We start from the raw sequence: 25660 nt of genomic DNA on the forward strand, positions 1-25660 counted from the left end.
GAATTTGTGTCCCCTCGTGTGTAGTCTGAACAAGAGGAAGAATTTCATCAGCACAGAGCTTTCTCAATCCATTCAAAGCCTTAACCCAATCATGGTATTAAGTACTATAGGTTCTAATACTTCTCGTGTTTGGGGTTCACATAAAAAAAAAAAAAAAAAACACCTCAATCACATCACCTCACAGGTGCCTAGTCTCCAGGTGCTGCAATTTGCAGAACTGAAGCCTTTCTTGGTAAGAAAACCCTTTGTTTTGCTCACCAATCTTATTGCCGTTCCCTGTACTCATTCCAGCAGCTCCACATCCTTCCTAAAATGAGGCCTCTTGACCTGTATGCAGTATTCTTTATCATTGCCTTGTACTATGGAATAATCCCCTCCTTATCCCTGCTAACAGAATTCCTGTATATCATTGACAAAATCCCATGAGCTGTCTTAGCAGTCTGTCTGCATTGATCAGAGAACTTCTTATCAGACTGCACAATTAACCACAGTTCTTCATGTTCCACTAATCTGAGTGTAGTAGCACATAGTTGGTACATTACTTTGGGGTTACTACATAACCCCAGAGTAAAGTTTAACATTGATTTGCATATATCAATGTTAAACTAATGGAGAAAGCAAATGAATATAAAACACCATTATGCCTGGCATTTGTGGATTATGAAAAGGCATTTGACTCCATATTAGGATTATATTAGGAATCAGACTGTTAGACAAGAAGAGAAACACATGGATTAGGCAGCAAACACAAGTAAAGGACATTCTTATCAAAACTAAAGAACTAAAATGGTCTTAGGCAGGACACATAGCTTGAAGACATAATGACAAATGGACTAAGAAAATAACAGACTCGTACCCAAGAGGAGCTAGAAGAAATCCTGGAAGACAACGACGGAGATGGACAGATGAAATTCACGAGTTTGTGGGTAGTAAATGGATGGCCATTGCACAAAACAGAAGGAGTGGAAAGTTGCTGGAAAGGCCTTCATCCTGCAGTCGATTGAAAATGGATGATGATGATGTTAAACTTAAGTTGCCATTTCTCAGCCCATCTGCCTAACTTTTCTAGATCCCATTGCAGTAGTATACTGTCATTACTGCCATTAACAACCTTGCCAACTTTTGTATCATCTGCAAACTTTGATATTAAGCCTAATATGCCTTCACCAATGTTATTGATAAACATAGAAAACAACAGTGGGCCGAACACCGAATCCTGGGGTTCTCCACTAATAACATTAGTTCTTGAAGAGCAGTGTCCATTTTTTACGACTCTGTCTTCATCCACTCAATCACCCATTTATCTGTAGCAGTAACTTGTCTTTAACGTCACACTGCTCCAGTTTCTACAGCAGTCTTTTATGTGCAACAGTATAAAAAGCTATCCTGAAATCCAAGCACACTGAGTGGACAGAAATCATGGGATACCTACCTAGTAACAGGTAGGCCCACCTTTTACCCAGATCAGGGCACTCACACTGTGAGGCATTGAGTCCATTAATTCATGAAAGCATTCCACAGGTATTTCCATCCATGGTTGCTGCAATTCTGTCCATAATTCCGCTGCATTCTTGGGTGGAAGATTCAGAGCTCAGATAGACCTTTCCACAGCATCCCAAAGGTACTCTACAGGGTTCATGTCTGGTGAACAGGGAGGCCATTCCATAGTGGTAAAATCTGCAGAATGATCTTCAAACTTATGTTCTTGTCACTACGGGTCTGTGGGAAGTTCCATTGCCCTGTGGGTGCACAATGACCATGAAGGGATGCAGATTGTCTGCAAGGATGGGCACATAACCTGGACCATTCAGAGATGTGTCTAGATGTACCAGGGGTCCCAACCTGTGCCAGTTGAACACGCCTCAGATCAGACCGTCCACCTGACTGAACAGTTCCTTGTTGATATGATGGGTGCACAGCTTCATGCGGTTTCCGCCAGATATCCACTCTCCTGTCCACTCGAAATAACTGGAAATGAGACTCATCGGACCAGGAGACCCATCTCCAATCATCCAAGGTTCATTGCCGATGTTCTTTCACCCAGTTGAGGCATAGAATCCTGTGTTGTGGTATTAGCAATGGGACTCTGGTGGGTCAGTGCCTGCCATAACCTATTGCGGCCAATGATCGCCTGATGGGATTGGTGGAGACATTTCTGGCACCTCCGTTGTTGAAGTTGGTGGTGATTTGTGCCACTGTCACTCTCTGGTTGGCGGAAACAATATAAGACAGACGTCGACGGCTACATTCATCCACCACCTTTCTCCGCCCACAGATGAAATGTCTGCTATCCACGATGAAATGTTATTCTTTAAATGGGGTATTTCCAATACACTCTTGTTACTGTCAAACGGGATATTGCAATTTCTGTACCACCTCTGTGATAGTGACTCATGCATCTGACACCCACTATCATCCCTCTTTCAAAGTCTGTTAACTCACAAAGTTTATCCATATTGACATCGAATTACCATCTGCATGAATGCAGTGTACCTATATATCTGCCAAGTGGTGGGTTCGTCCGCTAGCAGAGAGGGATTACAGCGTCGTGTTGCCCAGGAAACAGGTATCCCATGAATTCTGTCCTTTCAGTGTATATGATATCAGAATTATTTTTTGCAACCAGTTCTTTTGTGTCCATGTTATAGTAACCAGTCAAATTGGTCAAACAAATTTCCCCTTAACAAGCTCATGCTGTGTTAGAAGTATAATTGCAGCCTTGTCTAGATCAACCTGCATTATTTCTTTTGCAGTGATTCCATTATTTCCACTGAGACAGAAGTTAACCAATAGGTCTGAAATTACTCTTGTCACCCTTTGATCAAACCTTGTGAACCTGGCGATACATTTGTACATCCCCCAGTCCGTGGGGGACCTCCCCTGAATCCAACGATGCCCTCATAATTATGGCTAATGAGTGGTTACTTCCTTCATTGAATTCCTTAATATAACTGGATAGATCCCATCCATCCCAGCTGCTTTATGTTTAACTTCAACAGTTTCTCTTTCACTTTCCTCTCAATTATTACAAAATCATTTAGCTCCCTGTTAGAGCTTGAAAACTTCTGGCATCCCAGAAGTTTTTCAAGTTTTTAAATGATATTGATGATGGTATATCAAGCTTAATGTCCAAGTTTGCAGATGACACAAAGATTGGCAGGGTTGTTAAGGACACTACTGATGCTATGCTGCTGCAACAGGATCTGGAAAGGTTGAGCAGATGGGCTGAGAGGTGGCAAATGAAGTTTAACATTGACAAATGTAAAATACTACATATGGGAAACAGTAATCCCAGAGCAACGTATCAACTCTGTGGTACTACGGTGACAGTGGTAGAGAATGAAAAGGACCTGGGAGTAATTGTGCAGGCAGATATGAAGTTTTCTGAGGCGGGCTGCAAGAGTAGCTCATGGCGTCTTGTCAATGATATACAGGAATTTTTCTAGCAGGGATAAGGAGGTGATTATTCCCTTGAATAAGGCAATGGTCAGGCCACACCTTGAGTACTCTGTACAGATCTGGAAGCCTCATTTCAAGAAGGATGTAGAGCTGCTGGAACGAGTACAGAGAAGGGCAACAAGATTAGTGAATGGAACAAAGGGTTGCTCTTACGAAGAAAGGCTTAAGTTTTGCAAATTACAATGTCTGGAGACTAGGCACTGGCGAGATGATCTGATAGAGGTGTATAAAGCCTTGAATGGTTTGAGCATGTTCAGTGCCGAAGGGATTCTTCCTCTTGTTCAGAATAATCACCTGAGAGGCCATAAATTCAAATTGAGGAAAGACAGATGTAGGATAGATGTGTGGAAATTTGCCTTTAGCCAGTGGGTAGTTGGTTGGTGGAACAGACTTCCACCCCTTGTTGTGGAAGTGGATAGCCTAAATAAATTTAAGGATCAGCTGGACAGGTATTTCAAACGAACGGAGGGGTGAAATGGGAGTGGGTTTTTTTTTTTTTTTTTTTGGCTGATGCTGCATAAGCTTGCTTTCTTGTATCATATGCCTCTACTAATGCTAATCCCCTTTCCTAAAGAATTCCTCATGTGTGAATATAGATGCCAAATACTCATTCAGTTTGTCAACAGCCTGAGGAAGATCTTCAACTATGGAACCATCAATATCAAGTGGACCAATTTGATTCATCTTCTTCATTGTAGAGTTTACATAGGTAAAGAAGTCTCTGCTGTTTTTCTTTGCATCCTTTGCGAAAGAATTCTCATAATATGCCTTTGCTTGCCTGACCTCACTTGTGAATTGATTACAGACTAGTTTATATCTGCTATTGGCTTCTGTGTTACCTGGATTTGCATCCCATGCACTTTTCTTCTTTGCCAAGAGTTTTATCAGTTCCTTTATTAACTGAACCAGCGGATACGGGGCACAACTGTATTGGAAATTGTATTGTCTGAGAAAGGTAAAATATCATCATAATCAAGTTTAAAGCCTTAAAATACCATCAATCTGTTTAAAGCCTTAAAATACCATTAATCTGTTTAAAGCCTTAAAATACCATCAATCTGTTTAAAGCCTTAAAATACCATTAATCTGTTTAAAGCCTTAAACACTTCAATCAGGGTCTCCATGCAAGCAGAGCAATTTGAGGAACCAAAATCTTTTGTTGTAAGAGTACCCCTTTGTATTCTTGACTAATCTGGTAGCTCTTCTCTGCACCTGTTCTAAGAAATCACATCTTTCTTAAAATGGGACTTCTGGACTTGTGTGCAACACTCAAGATGTGGCCTAACCATTAGCAAGGGCACATGATGCAAGAAAGCAAGCTTATATCGCATCAGCCAAAAAAAAAAAAAAAAAAAAAAAACACACACACACTTCATTGCCTTATACAATGGGATAATTAACCCCTTGTTCCTGTTGGCAGCATTTCTAGTCTCTTCTCATTCAGGCACCCTATCACCATTTTTACCAGGACAACTGTAGTTGTCCTGCAGTTGCTTTATATGAAATTATAGCTTCCCTACCTCTACAGGCAACTGTTTAATCAATAATCATCGTCACCATAAGCCCTTCTTGCCACCTGTTTGCACAGGAAACTTCATGTGTGCCTGGATCATGATCCCCAACCCCCTTTCCTTGTCTTGCGCTACTGTTTTTAATTTAGCGTTCAAGGGTATCAATTATTTTGGGGTGTTCTTTACTTGGTGTTAAACCTTGCACCTTGTAGTATTAAAACATAACTGCTATTTATTTAATCAACCCTCCAGACTATTAAAGTAGTCCCGAAGAAGCAGATTCTGGTCATTAATCACCCTGCTGCCCTTAACATCACCCTTAAATTTTTATATTCATGGTTTGTATCCCTTTGTCATTAACATTTAAGAGAAACAGAAGCAGATCTGGCACTGATCACTTAAGGATCCTACTTCTAACCTTGACTGGATCTTAATTGCAATCTATTAATTAATTATAATCTTATGTTCCGTTACAAGATTTTGCAAGTGATCTCAATATGTTCCAGCATATTCAGTGACCTCTTGTGGTTTGAGTTGCATCACTAATTTTTGTCGTTGTTTTTTCCATTTGAATTTGTCCCGACTGCTTTACATTCCCTGACTGGTATGCAGATGAGATGGGCTTACATTACAGAAAATGTAACAATATATTTGAATTTAATATTTGATATAAGAAAAGCACACATAGTATAACAATACAAATTACTTGAGATTACACAAAAGGGTCTACATATGGTAATATTCATAAGAATACAATTATGGTGTAGGCTTATAAGCTTGAACAATAGAATAAATATTATTCTTAAGATAAAAGCTGGAAAATTTTAGAGAAATCTTTTTTTTTTTTTTAAGGTCAGTATAAAGGATTTTATTTCTGATCTCTTCAACATATTTGTTATCTTTGGTAGAATGAATTGTTTAAGTATAGAAAGGAGAGAATGAATTCACAGAAACTGAGTCAAATGCAACATATATATCAAGGGTAACAGCGGAAGGTCCATTTCGTGATTCCAGTAGTTAATGGTGTTAAGATTTAGGACTCTTAAGAATATTATAGCAAACCATTTTCTTATTCCATAAGGGGAAGGTATCGGTCTTTCACTGAAAATTTGGGCTTATAAGTATTGAAGCATACATTTTTCTAATAATTTGAGCTGAGTTGAAGGGACAGCTCAGTCAAAAATCTGACAGACTGACTGGCATGTTTGGTTTAAGCAGCACTGGAATTGCTCTGTACTCATGTCATAAAGAGGAACCTTGACTTCTGCAAACATTCTTCTGGAAATTGTTCTGCCCCAAGACTAAAAGTGTTAGGTAACTGATTTAACATTTCAGTTATTTCTTGCTTGGAGATGTTAATCCTGCTAAGGCTATTGCATATTAATAGTAGTCCTAATTAATGTCCTTGTGATGGATCAATCACTGCTCTGGGCAAGGAGGAGAATTTAAGGATGCAGCACCACACTCAGGAGTAGTGGGGAATGAAAAAGACTTGGAGGTAATATGAGGTTCTCTGCACAGTGCAGATAGACTGCCAGGGCAGCTCATGGGGTTTTGTCAATGATATACAGCAGAGGTGGCCAACTTAATTTGTGATGCGATCTACTTTTTTTCTTCAAAAAGCGCCGCGATCTACCATCTCAAGAATTTCATTGCACATGGTTAAAAAAGTTAATCATCATATATTGAAAAATGTAATTTATAAATTTTAAAATTAAATACAATTCAGAATTCATATTTTAAATTCACACGTATTTAAAATTTTAATTTATGCAAAGTTTGTGTCTTCATGTCATCTTCCAAGCTTTCAAAATCGGGGATATACCGTGATAAGGCCAACCATAAAAATCTTCTGTATGCAAGTCCATAAGAGTAGAGTGATTCTTTGTTTGTTTCAAATACGAAAATCTGATTCACATAGATATGTGGAACCAAAACAGGAATTTAAAAGTTCACTGCATTTATTTACATTTGGGTACTTTTTTCAGCAAACATTTTCAAAAGTCTTCTTCTGATGATCTGGCTTTTAGGAAGATATTGTTTCGCAATGTAATGTAATTTAATTTTCGAGTAATATTTTCTCCATTTGAAAAATCTCAGCGACTTTTTTGCAATTTGTTTCGTATCTAAGTCGACATTAAATGGATAAGAAATATATTGACAACGTCTTCAATTGTTTTAAAATCACTGAATCTAGTTTCAAAATTATCCACAACTTTTTCAATTTCTGAAACATGTTTCTCACTATTAAATTCAAAAACAGGATATTTTTGCAAATGATCTTGTATATTTGCAAAATGATTGGATTTTTTTCCATTTGAGATCCTTAGCCATTGCCAAAAATTGATATTTATATGCAAAAATACTACTAATCAGTGCATTGAAGTGCCTTTCTAAATTTCCTTTTTTTGTGTATAGTCACGGAAGCATTGCAAATCAAACAACAGCATTTTTCTATTATCATTACCTAAAAAAGTATTCCATTTCCCACTCTTGATGAAAATGATACTTTTTGCTCTTTTTCATAGTATTCATTTTAAATCAAAGGTTATTAAATTGACAGTATAAGCACTGTCCAGCTAATAATATTAAGAGCTAAATAAGAATTCGACACATACACTATGCTCTCCACCTCGTAACTGTGCGAATTTTCATTAGATAAGCCTAGCGACTGCGCGGCCAAAAGAGCAGTTACGTAGTTCGACGATTTGTAATTAGCGTATGCAGTGAAGTGCATAATAATAATATTTAGATTTTGACCAATCTATTTTTTATATATATTTAAAATTCGTCATGATCGACCGAAATTAAAGCCGCGATCTGCTTGTTGGCCACCCCTGATATACAGGAATTTTGCTAGCAGGGACAGGGAGGTGATTATTCCTTTGTATAAGGCAATGGTTAGGCTACATCTTGAATACTGCATATAGGTCAGGGCACTTCATTTTAAGAAGGATATGAATCTGTTGGAGTGGGTACAGAGAAGAGCAAGATTGGTAAGGGTAGCAAAAGGGTGCTCTTACTAGGAAAAGTGCCATTTTGCAAATTGTAGCATCTGGAGACAAGGCACCTGTGAGGAGATCTGATTGAGGTGCTTAAGGCCTTGAATAAATTGAGTAAGTTGATTACTGATGTAATTCTTCCTGTGACAAGATCTGATTGAGATGCTTAAGACCTTGAATAGATTTAAGTTCAGTACCGATGTAATCCTTCCTCTTGCTCAAACTACAGATGTGAAGGGCATAAAGTCAAATTGAGGAAGGATGGTTGCAGGACAGATGTGCAGAAGTTTGCCTTCATAAATTCAAGGAACAATTAGACAAACTGTTAGATGATACGGGAAGTGTTTTTTTTTTTTTTTTTGGATTTGCTGATGATGAATTTTTTTAATTAATGCTGTATAAGCTTGCTTTTTTGCATTGTTTGCCATTACTAATACTGTGTTACTACTAATTCCATTGATTGCACAGTGCTGTGATGCTTTGTGAGGAGGCCCCAAGTGCTAAGCGAGTGATCAAAGCAAATTTAAAAAGTGAACTTCAAAGCGACTTCTCCAGAATCAGCAGATTACTGAGAATTTAAGTCTTTATTTGCAAAATTATTTCATTTCTGCTCTTCTGAATAAAGAAGCAAGCTCTTCAAAAAAGAAAGGAAAGGTACCTTTCTTCTTGTATATTGAACTAATTTATATAACACACTAACCACTAACCTCTGATCGCTTGGTCACTGGTGGCACCGCTCCTGCCTCCACGTGGCGGGGCTGGTAACCTGGGGGAAAAGTGATCCTCCGGGGCCAAAAGGAGCAACCATGGATTTTGACAATTATCCCGCACTTGAGCCTAAACGCTCAACTCATGACCTGATTGAAACCGAACATGACGTATCACAAGCCAAAAGACAACGTAGAAATGAGAATCAGCAGGAATTCCCAACATTCCTTATATTCCATTCTCTCTCATCCAAGCCTATGAGTGCCCTTTCACCATTTCTAATTCAGAAATGTTTAGAAAGCGTGGCTGGTTCACCGAAAATGGTGAAAAGACTCCGATCCGGAGATCTACTAATTGAAACAGCGAAATATCAGCATTCTCAGGCTCTACTAAAATTATCAAATTTTGGAGGAATTCCTATACAGGTCACCCCTCATGCTACACTAAATAGTTCCAAAGGGGTAATAGCTGAGTGGGACCTGATGAATGTCGCTGAAAATGAGATAGTCGAAGAACTAAAAGAGCAAAAAGTCTTCCAGGCAAAACGAATAATGATTAAAAAGGATGGTGAACTTGTTCCAACTAGAAACATTATTCTAACATTTGATACACCTACCTTACCATCATGTGTGAAAGCCGGATACCTAAATTGCCGAGTACGTCCGTACATTCCCAACCCAATTAGATGTTTTAAGTGTCAAAAATTTGGACACTCGCAAACAGTATGTCGAGGGGACACTACATACCCGAACTGCGGCTCCAAAGATCATGCACAAACTGACTGCACTGCAGAAAAGCCACAATGCCCTACGAAGCAATATTTTTGATATTTATGACCTAATCAAACAACATAGTCCAGTTATCCTATGCCTGCAAGAAACCAGTCTAACCCCACAAGTGACTCCAGTGATCAAAAACTATAGTATCTATCAACAGGACAGAAACAATACTAATTCAACAAGAGGAGGCGTAGCCATAATTGTCGACAACAAGGTTCCTACAAAACAGATCCCGCTGCAGACCATATTAGAGGCTGTAGCAGTACGAATTGATCTGAGTGTTATGTTAACCGTAATCTCACTGTACCTTTCCCCAAACAAAGAATTCACTGTGAAAGAGCTGGAGGAACTTATAAAGCAGTTTCCATCTCCTTTTATTCTGCTAGGAGATTTCAATGGGCACCACCCTATGTGGGGATCTCCCCAGATAGACAAAAGAGGAAAATTCATTGAAACAGTTATTGATAACCAGAATCTCACATTATTAAATACTGGTGCTGACACCTATATCCACTTTCCCACCGGAGTATCTACTGCCATAGACCTATCAATATGTTCCCTAAAATTGTTCCCAATCATTCAGTGGTCAGTCTCAAATAACCCACCGAACAGCGACCATTACCCGATTATTTGCAAATTGCAAACAAACAGAACCTCGCATATAATCAGTCCCATAAAATGGAAATTCTCCAAAGCAGATTGGAACACGTTCACCAATGCAATTTCCTTTGATGATCAAGTTGTTAAAAACCAGCCTATTAATGATGTTACCGACCATATTACTACACAGATAATAACAGCTGCAACCAGTGCCATATCCAAAGTCACAATCGGTCCACATAGATATGCCAATATTTGGTGGAATGGTGATTGTCGTGATGCTAAAAAAGAACGGAATAAGGCATGGAATCTTTTTCGCAAGCACCCAACAACCGACAACCTAATTAATTTTAAGAAACTCAAAGCCAAGGCACGTTACATGCAGAAAAAAGCAAAAAAAGACTCTTGGATCCGGTTTGCTTCTACCATCACTAAAAATACTGAAAGTAGAAAAATATGGAATAAAATAAAGAAACTAAATGGAAAATACCTCCCAGAACTAACGCCTATTCTAAGCTGGAAGGGTAAAGAGTTTTCCTCTTCAGTGGATATTGCAAATGCCCTGGCAGAATGCTTTTCTCAAATATCAGCCACATCGGCATATGAACCTGCCTTCAAACAGCATAAAGCCAATGCAGAAAAGTATAAACTGAACTTTCATACAACAGCATCTCTCTCATATAACCGACCTTTTACATTACTGGAACTAGAGAGCTCCCTAAACCGGTCAGCGAATACTGCACCAGGGCCTGATGGAATATACAGTACTACATCATGCTTAAACATCTAAACAATCAAGCTCTGAATTCACTACCGGCATATTTCAACCGGCTATTCTCAGAAGGTTACTTCCCTCGTTCTTGGCGCCACTCAATAGTCCTAGCCTTTCCTAAATCTGGAAAGCATCAGTCAGATCCATAAAACTATCGACCAATATGTCTCAGCAGTTGCCTTGGTAAGGTAATGGAAAAAATGATTCATGCTCGATTAGTCTAGTTTCTAGAATCTTATTCGGTAATGGACAAGAATCAGTACGGCTTTAGGAAAAATCGGTCAACTCTAGACCTTACGATCAAGGCAGAATCCAACATACGGAATGCTTTTATCTGTAGAGAACATCTCGTCATGGTCTGCCTGGACATTGAAAAAGCCTTTGATACAACCTGGCGCTATGGCATTCTTCAAAATCTCTATGTCACAGGACTTCGGGGCCAGCTACCACTAATCATACAGAGCTTTCTCCAAAATAGAACATTTCAGGTGCGTTACTGCAATACACTGTCCCAAAAAGTTATTCAGGAAGAAGGAGTCCCACAAGGATCAGTTCTTAGTGCAACGCTCTTTGCAGTTAGGCTGAAAAATGCAACAGATAATATTCTGCTTAATGTCGACACTTATCTATATGCAGACGACCTTACAATATCCTGCCATTCACTAAATATGCGCTCCATTGAACGCCAACTGCAACTCTCAATAAACAAAATAGTCATGGACATCCCACAATGGCTATCGCCTCTCCAGAACAAAAACAACTGCTATTCACTTTTGTAAAAAGTGACAACTTCATCCAGATCCCGAGCTAACATTAGGAGCCCAACCAATACCACTTTGCAACAATATCCAGTTCTTGGGTTTAGTACTGGACACTAAACTTACCTTTCAGGCACATATAATGCAAATGAGAACTCAGTGCATGAGAAAGATGAATATTCTCAAAGTTATCTCTTCTATGACATGGGGAGCCGATCGCTTCACACTCTTACACTTATATTGTACTTTAATAAGATCTCGTCTAGATTATGGAGCCCCAGTTTATGACTCTGCACGTAATACAGTACTAGCCCGGCTCAATCCAGTCCAGCATAGTGCTCTCAGGATTGCTTTAGGAGCCTTTAAGACATCACCAGTGCAAAGTTTGTATATAGATGCCAATGAACCTCCACTACATCTTAGGAGAAACCTTAACTATGCAGCCAAATTACATAGCCTCCCTTCTCACCCCATCTGGACATATCTGTTTGAATCTCAGTGGGAAAATTTGTATAAAAATAAATCCAATGAAAACAAACCTGCTGGTATCCGGCTACAAGAGCTAACCAAACATTGGAACATCTCTCTGGGAAACATCACTCAAGCTGCAGATGTAGTACAAGCACCATGGGCAATGTATATACCTCTTTGCGATAACTATTTTCTACAGTGGGGAAAACATTCCCTATCAAATCACAATCTTAGACAGTTACATGCGGATCATGCATTGACCAATGCTCACAGTCTTCAGATATACACAGATGGATCCAAAACTGATATATCCGTGGGAACTGCAGTAATCAGTCCTACATCCACTGTTTCTGTATGATTACCATGTGAATGCAGCGTATTTACTGCCGAATTATATGCAATCAAAATGGCTCTAAATCTCCTTAATGATCTTCTAAATATCCAGGTCATAATATACACAGACTCTTTAAGTGCAATGAATGCCCTACAGGAAAAACCACAAAGTTCCCATCCACTTCTCGCACAAATCATATCCCAGTTATATCACATCAATAAAAATAAGCTGACTGTCACGTTCTGCTGGATACCCAGCCACGTTGGAATTCCAGGAAACGAGTATGCAGACGAAGCAGCAAAACACCCTGCTTGCTTTGATCCCATCCCAGTTCCTTTTTCTGATTAAAGCCAATCATATGGAGGATATGTACAGAGATGTGGTCTGAAAAGTGGCATAATCAGATATCAAACAAACTTCTTGAAATAAAACAAAACCCAAAGCTATGGAGATCTAGTTCCCGATTAACCAGGCACGAAGAGGTCGTGCTTGCAAGAGCACGAATTGGTCATACGCACCTAACGCACCTTTTTTTACTGCTAGGAGGAGAGCCTCCTCTCTGCTCGCATTGTAGTTCCATTCTTACAGTGAAACATATTATTATTGAATGTGCACACTATGGTTCAGCTAGAATTGAATGTTTCAGATCTTTAACCAACTCAAAAAACCCTTGCAACTAGCTCATATACTTGGAGATGATGCCAATCTGTCAGAACTGTTTAAATACTTAAAAATGATAAATGTATACAGTCACTTCTAGAACAATTCCTTTCATATATTGACCAACAATCTTAAGTTATAGGCGCATTTTTGCCATAGCAGCCCTTGTGCCAATAAATCCCACTTTAACAACAACGTTCTTTGTGAGGAGCAGCTGGAAAGTTTTATTATTTGTTCAGTATTCTTGTCTCTATAGGAACAGCATGTGTTCTGCTTCATCTGCTGAGTTTATCAACATGTGGGTTGATGTATTTTGTTTTGTTGTTTGAGTAGATTGTTTGTTTTTCCTTAAAGCAGTGGTTCCCAATCTTTTATCACTCAAGGCACTAAGTTAAAAGACGAATATATTAACGGCACACTGAAATAGTAATTGCCAGAACTCAATGGAATTTTTCCTGATCTCATGGCATACTTGAAAAGGGTCATGGCACACCAGTGTGCTGAGGCATGCTAGTTGGGAACCACTGCCTTAAAGCATCTGAGAGCTAAAGCATCTGAGAGCTGGTTGTTCCAACATGGTTTGAAATTGGCGACAGACTGGCTGTTTTGCAATTCTCACAAATGCTGGATGGATAGGTGCCCTAATGTATATTCTTTCAGTTGTGTGTTTCCAACAGTGTGTTTTTTAGTTAAGTTTCATTCTTCCTTTCAAGGTTTACTCTTAAATTTTATAGTTTCTTGCAAGTAATGGAGGGTAAAAGATTATCAGTATATGATTTCTCATTTACTTTATTTTTATTATCTTAAGGATACTCTATTCACCATTTCTGGGTTGGTTTCTTGTACCAGTCCATCACTGTTTGGAATGATGTGAAATTATGCAAGTCTTAGATTTGCAGTTTGGTTAATAAAACCTTGATTTTATAATAATAAAAGCATTATGAATGCAGCAAAAAAGAAAATATCATTCATGTCACTTTTTGTCTAACATCAGCCACACTAATAGAATTACTACAAATGAAAATTTACATAATGGTCAATTTGTATAATTAAAGTAATGTGGCTGAATGGAGATGCATATGAATGAAGATGCAGATAACTTGAGATTACACATAAAAGGGTCTATATACATATGATAATATTCATAAGAATACAATTATGGTTTAGGCTTATAAGCTTAAAAAATAGAATAAATAATTTTTAAGATAAAAGCTGGAAAATTTTAGAGAAATCATTTTTTTCAGTTCAGTATAAAGTATTTTATTTCCAGTCTCTTCAACATATTTGTTATCTTTCTAAACAAAACCTGTGCTACAGAGGCCATCTTTATTCAACAAAGAGAGAAATTCAGATATCTGAGAATCATAACAAGAATGAGACAACACTATGATGGTTTCAGGTAAAATCTCTTTCAAGAACTCAATATCAAGTTTAGCTTAGCTTGAACTTAAGCACTTGCACTTTAAAAATGGAAATAACCAGACTAGCTATATATTTTGCTGTTATTTTCATAGCCAAGTATGTATGGTTGGCCCTAAGTGTAGAATTTGCCCTCAATTTTCTGAACAGCCATTGAAATAAGACAAAACTACTAATATTCTCAGTTCAGTCTGATGTAACAGCATTTGGTAATTAGCTGCCACAAAATGCTTAAACATAAGGAAACTTATCCAACCAGTCCACCATGGTGGTGGTTGTTGTTATTTGGTTTTTAGGAGCATTAGCAACTAAGGCCATATTGCTCCGGGGACCTTTCCCCATCCTCCGTATTTGTTGGTCACAGGCTCGAACAGCGGTCTAATCAAGAAGCGTGTGCTACGCACTGCTGCTCCTGCCCACCTGGCTAAGGAGGCGCCTAGCCCACCATGGATGGTACACTGTGATTACAAACAGGAAGAACGGTAAGAAAGACAAACAAAATGTGCATTACCTGTGCAATCACATTTAAAATCAATTATCTAATAAAAATAAGACTAGCCAAAAGATTCTTTGTTCCAGTGTTTTGAATAACTGAGTTCTACCGTCATACATTTTTAGATTGATTATATAATTACTGACTAGGAAAAGAAATTTGTGAAATATTCGTAAATGGTTGCACTATAAGCAGTTTAAATTTGAGGTAAAAAAAAAACAATGCCACATGTTGACTTGCATTGTTAGGCATTTTCTTAATGATGGGTTAAAAATATTGTGCTATTTTGTCAGAGATTATTAAATTTTAAACCACTAAAAAGAATAAAATCATCTACTTTTTAGTTGTACGTGAATCCTTGACAATAAATATAAGTTATTGTTTGCCTTCTTTTGATTAATTTGAATATTTCAGAATTTTGCCGAGCCTTATCTCAAAAGGAAAAGGAAGGCTCTGATGGTGAGGATAAACAACCTCATGAAGAGTCGGATGTTGAGCAACCTTTTATACACCATCCATTCAAATTAAGAGAGACACAGCCAGTTATTAAATTAAATATCAAGGTTTGTATTTTTAAAGGTTTCAGGTGACAAATTTTTTTTAAAGAAAATATCACATTCTCTGTAGATAGCCATGCTCCACATTAATGAGGCCTTTTTATTTTATAACATCAGCCACTCTTGGTATCTAGTAAGTAAATAAATCATTGAATTTGAACAAAGATACACATTGGTTTGAAAGAGTAGTCTTATAGCTTTCTGCAGTTTTAAAATATAAAAAAATTCAAATAAATTGTTAGATCAGTGCTATCCAACTATTTTTTTATTTTTTATTGTTTTTTTATGTTGACACACTCTACACATGCAAAACATAATTGAATAATTGGACACTCCATAATTTTTTTTTTTTTTTTTTTAAGTTTATGGTAAATGCAGTGGTTTGTTTTAGGTCAAAAACCTGTAAACAGGGGAGGGTTCTTAAAGGTTCTTAAATGAAAATTTATTGAAATAAAGCTTGTTTCATTTTAAATTTCTGATTTTTCAAAGGCAAGGTGGTTGTGGGGGATTATCTGGTGTTCTTTTGAATGTGCAGCTTCTTTTTATGTACAGATCAATGTCGTATAAAGCCATTTTAACTTTAAAAAACTTACTTTTTTATTTCAATATTGTTTCTCCCCCCACTTTTGGGGGGGAGAAACAATCATTGTTTACAGTATGGCCAGTAAGAATAACAAATGAGATGGTGCATTCTAGCAGAATGTGCTGCATCCTAAAAGATTAATATAATAAACAGACACCTATATAACCACAACATCAGTATAACATACAATAGTTGCTACACTTGTTGAGCTCCATAGCTGTGCAAGTGTATGTTATTTGTTGTATCAATGTGTGTCATTTTATTTATGGTTATCAGTTATTAATTTCATTTGACAGTCGTGCTTCAGATAGGTATTATTTAGTTAAGATCTGAGGGTTCATTCTGATATACAATAGACTTTCAAAATAACGACACCTTCGGGGATTTGAGGTGCCTTTATTTCGATTTTTCCATTATCTAGAAAATTTTATTTTTAATATATTTAGTGCAGAAATAATGAGGCTAAATAATAGATTAAGAATGCAGTTTTATTAACTGCACAAAAAACATAAACATGTTGTCAATCCAGTGTTATATTCTGCCATTAATACATGCCTACTTATGCCCTGTTCTATTTTCTTTATGATATCATGTTTAGTCTGCGCACGTAGCACAGTAGTGTTGTCACCATCCTCTCCACACTGTATGGAAAAGGCCTGGGTTCAAATCCCATTGATGACGCGAGTAACTTTTCTGGTCTCTTTTCACTCTGTGGCTGAGTAAGTTGGTCTCGGGCATAGATAGCAAGGTTTTTCGTCCAGCAAAACAGGCAAATCGACCAGAGAATACACGCAATTTACAGACACAATACACGTGGTATATGAAGTAACTTTCCAGGTGATGTAATAGTTTGGATGATATAAGTTTGTCACTAAGCTTTAATGGTGTTCTTCTTTTCTTCTCTGTATGAGGTTTATTAACTTTAGGAACCATAGTGAGGGGGTTTTTAATTTAAAATAAATGTAAAACAGCGGTATAATCTGTGATATCAATACAGAATTCACTTTTAAAATGGCAAATGTAAACAAATACCGTAATCACCTGACTTGTTGTTTTCTTTTTTCTGTACTGCAAGACATCTGCGCTGTATGTAAATATCCAATCTCAATGTGCCGTTATGTTCCATTATTTGGGGTGCCATTATTTCAAAAGTCTACTGTTGAAATAATGGCACTGTAATGGCACTGTTGCGATTGATGAAAGTACAGATATACGACTTTTTTTTTACTACATGCATTAAATCCTTTAAGTTTCGGTTCATCTCTGTCTGTTGCACACCAATATAGAGCATATCAAAAGCATTATATAAAGTTTTCTGTATGCTCATATTTAACTGAAGTATACAGTGATCTAGCTGTAAAAATTAAGAATTTCCAGATATTTCTTCCTTGGGAACAGAAGGAATTACCAGTATTCAAAAAAATACAGCAGTGTTTTTTTTTTTTTTTTGTTTTTTTTTAAGCACTTCATTCACCCACAATTAAATGCTGCTCTCTTTAATGACATCTTGATCTGCAAAAACAAGAGGCTATTCATATAGAGGAAATGCAGAATGATGGAAATGAGTTTTACTGAGAAACTTAGGAAAAATATCATTCTTCAGTAATTTTGCCAGTTATTAATTTCATTTGACAGTTATGCTTGAGATGGATATTATTTAGTTACTATCTGAAGGTTCATTCTGATATACTACTATTTTTTACTACATGCATTAAATCTGTTAAGTTTCAGTTCATCTATGTCTACATTGATAAGTCTACATATAAATGTTTTTCAATTCATTTAGGTCTACATTGATATGTAGACATTAAACTTTTATGTATACTCATATTTAACCGAAGTACACAGTGATCTAGCTGTAAAAATTAAGAATTCCCTATTCATATAAATGCAGAATGATGGCAATGAGTTTTACTGATAAATTTGAAGAAAAAATTATATCATTCTTCAGTAATTCTGCCAGTTATTAATTTCTGAGAAATTTGAAGGAAAATTGTATTATTCTTCAGTAATTCTTCTCACCCTTCATTGATTCGTACATGGCAGTAACATATATCTCAGCTGGTCTACAACTTGAGTGATTTTTGCTGAAAGATTGAACCTTCATTGAAGAGTTTAAGCCAAACCTCTAGGGCAGGGGTTTCAAACATTTGTGATACCCCGAAGTGCCATCCTTCATGTTGGTAATAGGATTGAAAACTTAGATCTTATTTTTCCAAATTGGTGATAAGTGACAAATTTGTTATGCCGTATGGCTAATCAAAAACTTAGAAATTCTGTCCGTGGTGGCACTACCACCTTTTTTACAACTTATCAGTGGTGCCTGTTCTGACAGATCTATTTTTTTTTTCCCCCCAAATTTCTGAAACAGTTTTTATATTTTTGAATTCTGATTGCTATGTACCAATGCCAGATCTTTTATTAATGGACTGGTGCTTTATTAAATGTAATATGGGTGTCAAACTGGCGGGCCGCATGTGGCCCGCAACAAAGGTTTTATGGCCTGTGATGCCCAAAAATAAAATGTTAAAGTAAACAATTAAAAAGTACCTATTTATAATTCTAGAATATAAGGATTGAAAAACCTCTGTAATAAATATAAAAATAATCATTTTAATTGATAATTAAAAAAAAAGACTGGATCGATGGAGCCTTCATTAGAAAGAACTAAAAGTATAAATAATAATTTCAAATGAATTAAAATTGAAATTATTATCTTTAAATAACATTCTAACTTTTTAGTTTATTTCTTTAAAAATAAAAGAGTTACATTTTATTTTTTTAAATATTTTTTAAATGGAGAAATCTTAATCTAAATTTCTTTTACATTTAAACTAATATTACAATATTGCAAATACAGTGTTTTTTATAATTTTATTGAAAAGATACTTCATTCATACTAGTTTCTTTGTCGGCATCTGTTGTGTTGTGTGCGTTGTGTTTGCTATCTATAATTTAACAAATACCTAAGTAATCGGTTTTTTAATTTTATAATTTTAATTTCACTATAGAATTTATATAGAAAATGTCGCTTTCAACACCAGTCAAGAAAAGAAAATTTGATAACGAGGGAAGAAAATTCCAAGAAAAGTGGAAGCTGAACTATTTTTGTATGGAAGTGAACAGTAAAATTACTTGCTTAATTTGTAAGGAAAATATTAGTGTTGCTAAAGAATACAACATTAAGCGGCATTATAACTCTAATCATAAGGAACAATATTCAGGCTTCGAAGGAAAAATAAGAGAAGAAAAATTAAAAACAATGAAGAAAACACTTCATAGTCAACAACAAGTATTTACAAAATTCATGAAAACTAATGAATCGGTAGTAAGAGCAAGTTACGAAATAAGCTATTTGTTAGCAAAACGTTCAAAATCGTTCACGGATGGTTCGTTAATTAAAGAATGTATGATAAAAGCAGCTGAAATCGTCTGTCCTGAAAAAGTGCAATCATTTCGCGATATTTCATTATCAAGAAATACAGTGGTAGAGAGAATTAGCGAAATGGCATATAACATCAGTTCACAACTACAGGATATATCTACAGAAGTCTTGTTCTTTTCAATTGCGATTGATGAAAGTACAGATATACGAGATGTTACTCAAGTTGCTGTATTTTTTCGTGGTTGCGATAATAACATGACGATCACCGAAGAATTGTTGGAAGTTATCCCTCTTCTTGGAACTACGACTGGCGAAGATATTTTTGCTGCTGTGTGGAGCATTTTAGAAAAGTGTAAGCTTCCACTTCACAGACTTGTCTGTAACAACCGACGGTGCTAAATCAATGACAGGTGAAAATCGAGGATTTATGTCAAAATTGATTAGAAAAACAAGCTGAGTACCCAGATAAACCGAAAATCATGGCTGTCCACTGCCTTATTCATCAACAAGTTCTGTGTTTAAAAATATTAAAAATGGACGATGTATTGAAAACAGTAACAAAAACAATCAACTTTATTCGAGCAAGAGCACTCAACCATCGCCAATTTACTTCTCTTCTTAAAGATTTAGAATCTGAGTTCGACGATCTTCCTTATTATACAGAAGTTCGATGGTTATCATGCCACAAAGTTTTAAAGAGATTTTATATGCTTTTGGAGGAAATAACAGTTTTTCTTGAAATTCAGTTATAAAAAATCCTTTGATTTTTAAAATCAAAGGATTTGGCATTTTTAATTCAAATCAAAGGATCAAAGGAATCAAAGGATAAAAAAAGGATTTGGCATTTTTAATTGATATTAAAAGCTACCTCAATAATCTTAACATTTCATTGCAAGGTAAAAATAAGTTAATAACAAACATGTACGACGCAATAGCAAGTTTTGTACAAAAACTAACGTTGTTTAAAAATCATTTAAAAAAAGATGTTTTGAACCATTTTCCTACTTGTGAGCAGTTAAAAACACAAAATCAAAATTGCTCTTTCTCACAGTATTGTGACAAAATTGAGGAAATCAAAAATGAATTCGATATGTGTTTTAATGATTTTAAAGAGTTAGAAGATATGTTTTCTCTTTTCATTGGACCTTTTTCATTTGAAATCGAAAAAGCTCCCACTTTGATTCAACTGGAATTAATTGATTTCCAAAATGATTCATTTTTGAAAGACAAATGTCGAGAAGTAGGGATTCCAAAATTATATTCTTAGGTGAAAAATACCCGGAAATTAAAAAGTTTGCTGCGCAAATTATGTACTACTTTGGGAGTACATACTTATGTGAGCAATTATTTTCATGTATGAAATTAAATAAAGCGGCGTATAGATCAAGATTGACAGATAAACATCTTTCCAACATACTGAAATTGTATGTTCCCAATCTTTGACTCCTGATGTTGAAAAACTAGTAGGGGGTAAACACTGGCAGGTTTCCGGGAAAACAAATTAATTATTTTCATAAATATATTGAATATTTAATTTTTAAATAAAAATAATAATATAACAATTATATATACTAAAACCAAAGGAGTGCAAAGCAGCCAAAGTAACCCTATTAGTTACACCTCTATTAGTTACAGTTTATTAGGAAACGTTTCGGAAATTGTTATTGTTACAAAATCCATCTTCAGTCTTTGTAGCAATTTCCGAAACGTGTCCTAATAAATTGTAACTAATAGAGGTGTGTTACTTTGGCTGCCTTGCGCTCCTTTGGTTACCAGTTCATCAACAGCCACTTTACTCCCATATTGTGATTTTAAATGTTTCTCACCAACCACGTATTAAAATAAGACATGGAAACTGGAATTTTTAAAAACTATGTGTATATATATATACACATAGTTTTAAAATATATATATACATCGAATAAAATACATTAAAATATACCGGGTTAAGAGCGATAAAACCGACCGTAGCTTTCGAAGGCTCCTGCCTTCTTCTTCAGCAGTAGCTTCCTTGTACTGCGGTGCATTTTAAGTACCAGCAGGTTCACGGTCTAAATCACGTGTTTCATCGCCACGTGTTCTATTCTCCTGTGTACTGGGACCGGAAGCGGCTCGGGAGTGCGTCATATGAAATCGTTCATCCCTTCTGAGGATCGTAGATACCCTCAATAGAGACAAAGGCTTGCGGATACCCTCCAAGAGGGTATCCGCAAGCCTTTGTCTCTATTGATATTCTCTGTCGAATTAATTCGCAAACTCTCAAGCCACTTGCGGTCCCAGAACCTATGCACCTGATCAGTGATGATGGCTTCATCCGGGGAGATCTGGTGTTGCTTCTCCCAAAGACAAAGGTTTGTGGATCCATCCCCTCTCGGAGGCTACGATCTTCAGAAGGGATGAACGATTTCATATGACGCACTCCCGAGCTGCTTCCAGTCCCAGTACACAGGAGAATAGAACACGTAGCGATGAAACATGTGATTTAAGACTGTGAACCTGCTGGTACTTAAAATGCACCGCTGAAGAAGAAGGCAGGAGCCTTCGAAAGCTACGGTCGGTTTTATCGCTCTTAACCCGGTATATTTTAATGTATTTTATTCGATGTACAGTAATACCCCGACTTACGCAAACTCGGAGTTACGCGGTTCTTGATTTTTTCGTTTGGAAATGCTGCCGCCCACTATCTTCAAGGTCGTTTTTCATATGTTATTGATATACAGTGCGACGGCGGAGAATGAGAGCGAAAGATGAACAAAATTCAACTTTGCTGCTTTTATGTTTTTTATATCAGTGAAGGGGAAACACATTTCACCATAATAACGTAAAAACCAACACAATTCCAGCAATCGGTATAATCGCAAATGCAATTTGATCGAGTTTACTACCAGTTTATAACAGATTTCACTAGCAGAAACGCAACTGGAACGCAACCCCTAGAAATGTGAGGTGTTAATAGTGTATCTCTGCCTTTATGGTGTTGTTTATTCAGTTGCTACATGCACGCAGCTTTGTTTATGCGTATCAAGCGTGCCTCCTCGTTTTGTAATTGTGCTTTATTCCCTAAAAATGAGTGAAATACTTAAAAGGTGTGAAAAGGAAGCGTCCTGGTGAAGACACTGCAGATTCAGAGAGAAAAAGAAAAGCAATTATCGATTAACAGAGGCGGACTGGGTCAAAAATTCTTACCCGGGAAAATTTACAGTGGCCTCATACTATGGTTTATGGCCAAAATCACACTGGCCCACCGGGGTTTCCCCGGTAAGGCTTATGGCCAGTCCGCCTCTGTCGATAGAGAAAAAATATGAAATTGTGAAACGCTTTGAGCGAAATGAAAGACCATGTGATATTGCACGTGCTACAGGCCTAAATGAAGCAACGGCGAAAAGCACATGATAATTGCAAACTTGACAGGGTGAAAATTGAAAAGGGTTCAATTGTAAAGGGCTTAAACATTTTAGAAAACATAGACTCCAACGAAGAACGCATTATAGCTACAAAGCAAGGAATAAAAAAATTATTAGATTGCTACGAAGAAATTCTGCATGAAAAAAAGAACGCGCTGTGTCGTCAGACGAATTTGTTAGATTTTATGAAGCCATCGACATCGAAATAACTTTTTAACGTAAGTGATTTGTTTTTTAATACATATTTTTTATTAATATGTATAAAGAACTGCAATTTTATTAATATTTTTCTTCTAAACTAGTGTTTTTGTTAGTCCTTGGTCCCAATTAAGCAAAATTTATATGTATTTATATGCAAAATTGTACCCCGACTTACGCGAATTCGACTTACGCGATTTTCGTCGGACCCACCTATCGCGTAACTTCGGGGTATTACTGTATATATATATTTTATGTATTTTATCCTTTTTAGTTGTAAAGTTATTTTAATTGTATATATAGTAGTAATCACAGTTTTTTTTTCAAATTCCAGTTTCCGTGTCTTATTTTAATACATGGGTGGTTGGTGAGAAACATTTAAAATCACAATATGAAATTACCCAACCCCAAAGGCCTGTTTGAAGTACTTTACTCCCATTTCTTTTTTTGAGTCTTGTGGCACAGTTTTATCAATTAGACACATTTTAATCGAATGTCCAGTTTTTAGCAGTATCCGTCTTACCGCTTTTAATCATCTGACTGAGCCATATAGACTCAGTCAGATTTTATCCGACAATGACAATGTGTCTGCTATTTTTAGATTTTTAAAGTCAATAAATATTTTTACTCGTTTATAAAATTTACATTTTTCTTATACTTCTTGACATAGTGACCTAACTAATTAGGTCACTGAAAGTTTAAATTATTTTATAAATGACATGGTCTTGGCGCATTATAGCCTTAGTAGCTAATGCGCCAATAAAACCAAAACCAAAACCAAACCAAACTCCCATTTCTTCACTATACATACAATTCTAAATTACTTGTATTCTGTAGATCTGAATAAAAATTTAAATGTTAATTACATATGAGTTTTAATTATCCTGATTATGATACTGAATCAATATATAATATTTAAGAAAATTTTATGCGGCCCGCGAAAACCATACCATCACACAAAATGGCCCACTGAGTTTGACACACTTGCTCTAAATGAACAATTTAAATTTAAATAATAAATTAATTTTAATGTTTTTATGTTTACTGTTTATAACATAACAGAACTTTTATTACTTCTGCTAAAATTGAAAAAAAAAAAAAAAAATTATAAACAAAATATAAATATCACAAAACTATTAGTCATTTCCATTCATGAAACTTCAAGTGTATTAAAATGTTAAGCATGCAAAAATTCAGCAAACTTGTGCATACAATATATTAATGTTTTGTCAAATAGATAATTGAGGAAATATATATAGTAAGTAAACATAAAGGTAACTAAGGGTAACTAATATCTGCAGCAGTAACATCAAACATCTGGTGAACAACATCTTTGTTTACCTTATGCCAAAGCAATGCAAAAAAATGGTTGGAAGGCAAAAATAGTAATACAGATGATAGCAATTTGTCTCTCAGTTCACTGGGAAGGAGCAGCAGTACGTAGCACGCGCTTCTTGATTAGACCGGGGTTTGAGCCCGTCACCACCAAATACGGAGGATGCGGAAATGTCAGGGAATGACCACCACATATCCCGGAGCAATATGGCCTTAGTTGCTAATGCTCCTAAAAACCAAATAACTAACTAACTCTCAGTTCACCCATTTACTAAGCATAAACAATAACTTCAAACTGTCATAAACACTCTTCGGAATACTGAATTTACACCTGATTTCTTCACACTCTTTCACACAAAACACACAGATTTTCCTTTGGCTGTATCATGACCTGTTCCAGCACATTGTATAAGGATGTGATTCATAGGAGAACCTCTTCAATTCTTCCCCAAGCCACAGCACTCCCTCTATGTCAAGCCCATTGCTTTGCTGCTCTAGTCTGAGGTGTAATTTTTGTTTAAATTCAATTTAATTTTATAATACTAAACTAAACTAATAGATACCTAAATGCAATAATATGTACTATACAGTAAACCCCCGCTATTCGCGGGGGTTACGTTCCTGAGAAATGTTGCGAATACTGAGTTATGGCTCCCATATTAATAAAGGGGTTCCATTCCAAAGTATGAAATATATAAGAAAAACTAGTATAAATTTTGTCTATGTATGTATTATATATACCTTCATAATATGACTATGTACATAGACAGTACATAGTGAAATGCAAGCATATGGCATCGAAATTAAAATAAGAAACAATTTAATATTAAATGTAATATTTATTAGAAATTTGTAACAAATCTTTCAAACCAGCGCTTTTGTTAGCTAAAAAACGTAACCCACCAGTGCTATCACCAGTTTCGCTAAAGAGTTGATAAAGTAGTTTTGCCTTTTCACGAATGATGAGTGAACTTAACGGAATTTTATTTTGAGTTCGGTCTTCTATCCACAGATTTAAAGCCTTTTCCATTTTTTCTAATAACACCACGAGTTACAGAGCAAATTTTTGAAGCAATTAGCGTGTTTTCACGGACACTACGGCGGATTTTTCCTTCAGATTTTTTGATTGATCGTACCGTTGACTCATTGATTTTATAATGTTTTGCCACTGAGGAGACACTTTCACCATTAGAAATTTTGTCTACTAACTCAATTTTATTCGCTAATGTCAT

The 25660-nt window shown here is 36.2% G+C and overlaps 1 protein-coding gene across 1 annotated transcript in view; it reads left to right on the forward strand.

Annotated features, from left to right (window-relative positions):
• Positions 1-25660, forward strand: part of LOC150083633 (uncharacterized) — a 177740-nt gene that overhangs the window by 67400 nt on the left and 84680 nt on the right. Inside the window, exon 5 of the mRNA XM_090378548.1 lies at positions 15381-15529. Coding sequence (XP_090234674.1) covers positions 15381-15529 — 149 coding nt within the window. The remainder of the gene's footprint in view (positions 1-15380; positions 15530-25660) is intronic.

Source organism: Mastigoproctus giganteus, chromosome 7 (assembly GCF_048544385.1).
Source record: "Mastigoproctus giganteus isolate SK-2022 chromosome 7, ASM4854438v1, whole genome shotgun sequence".
In the NCBI taxonomy this organism is placed as follows: domain Eukaryota; kingdom Metazoa; phylum Arthropoda; class Arachnida; order Uropygi; family Thelyphonidae; genus Mastigoproctus; species Mastigoproctus giganteus.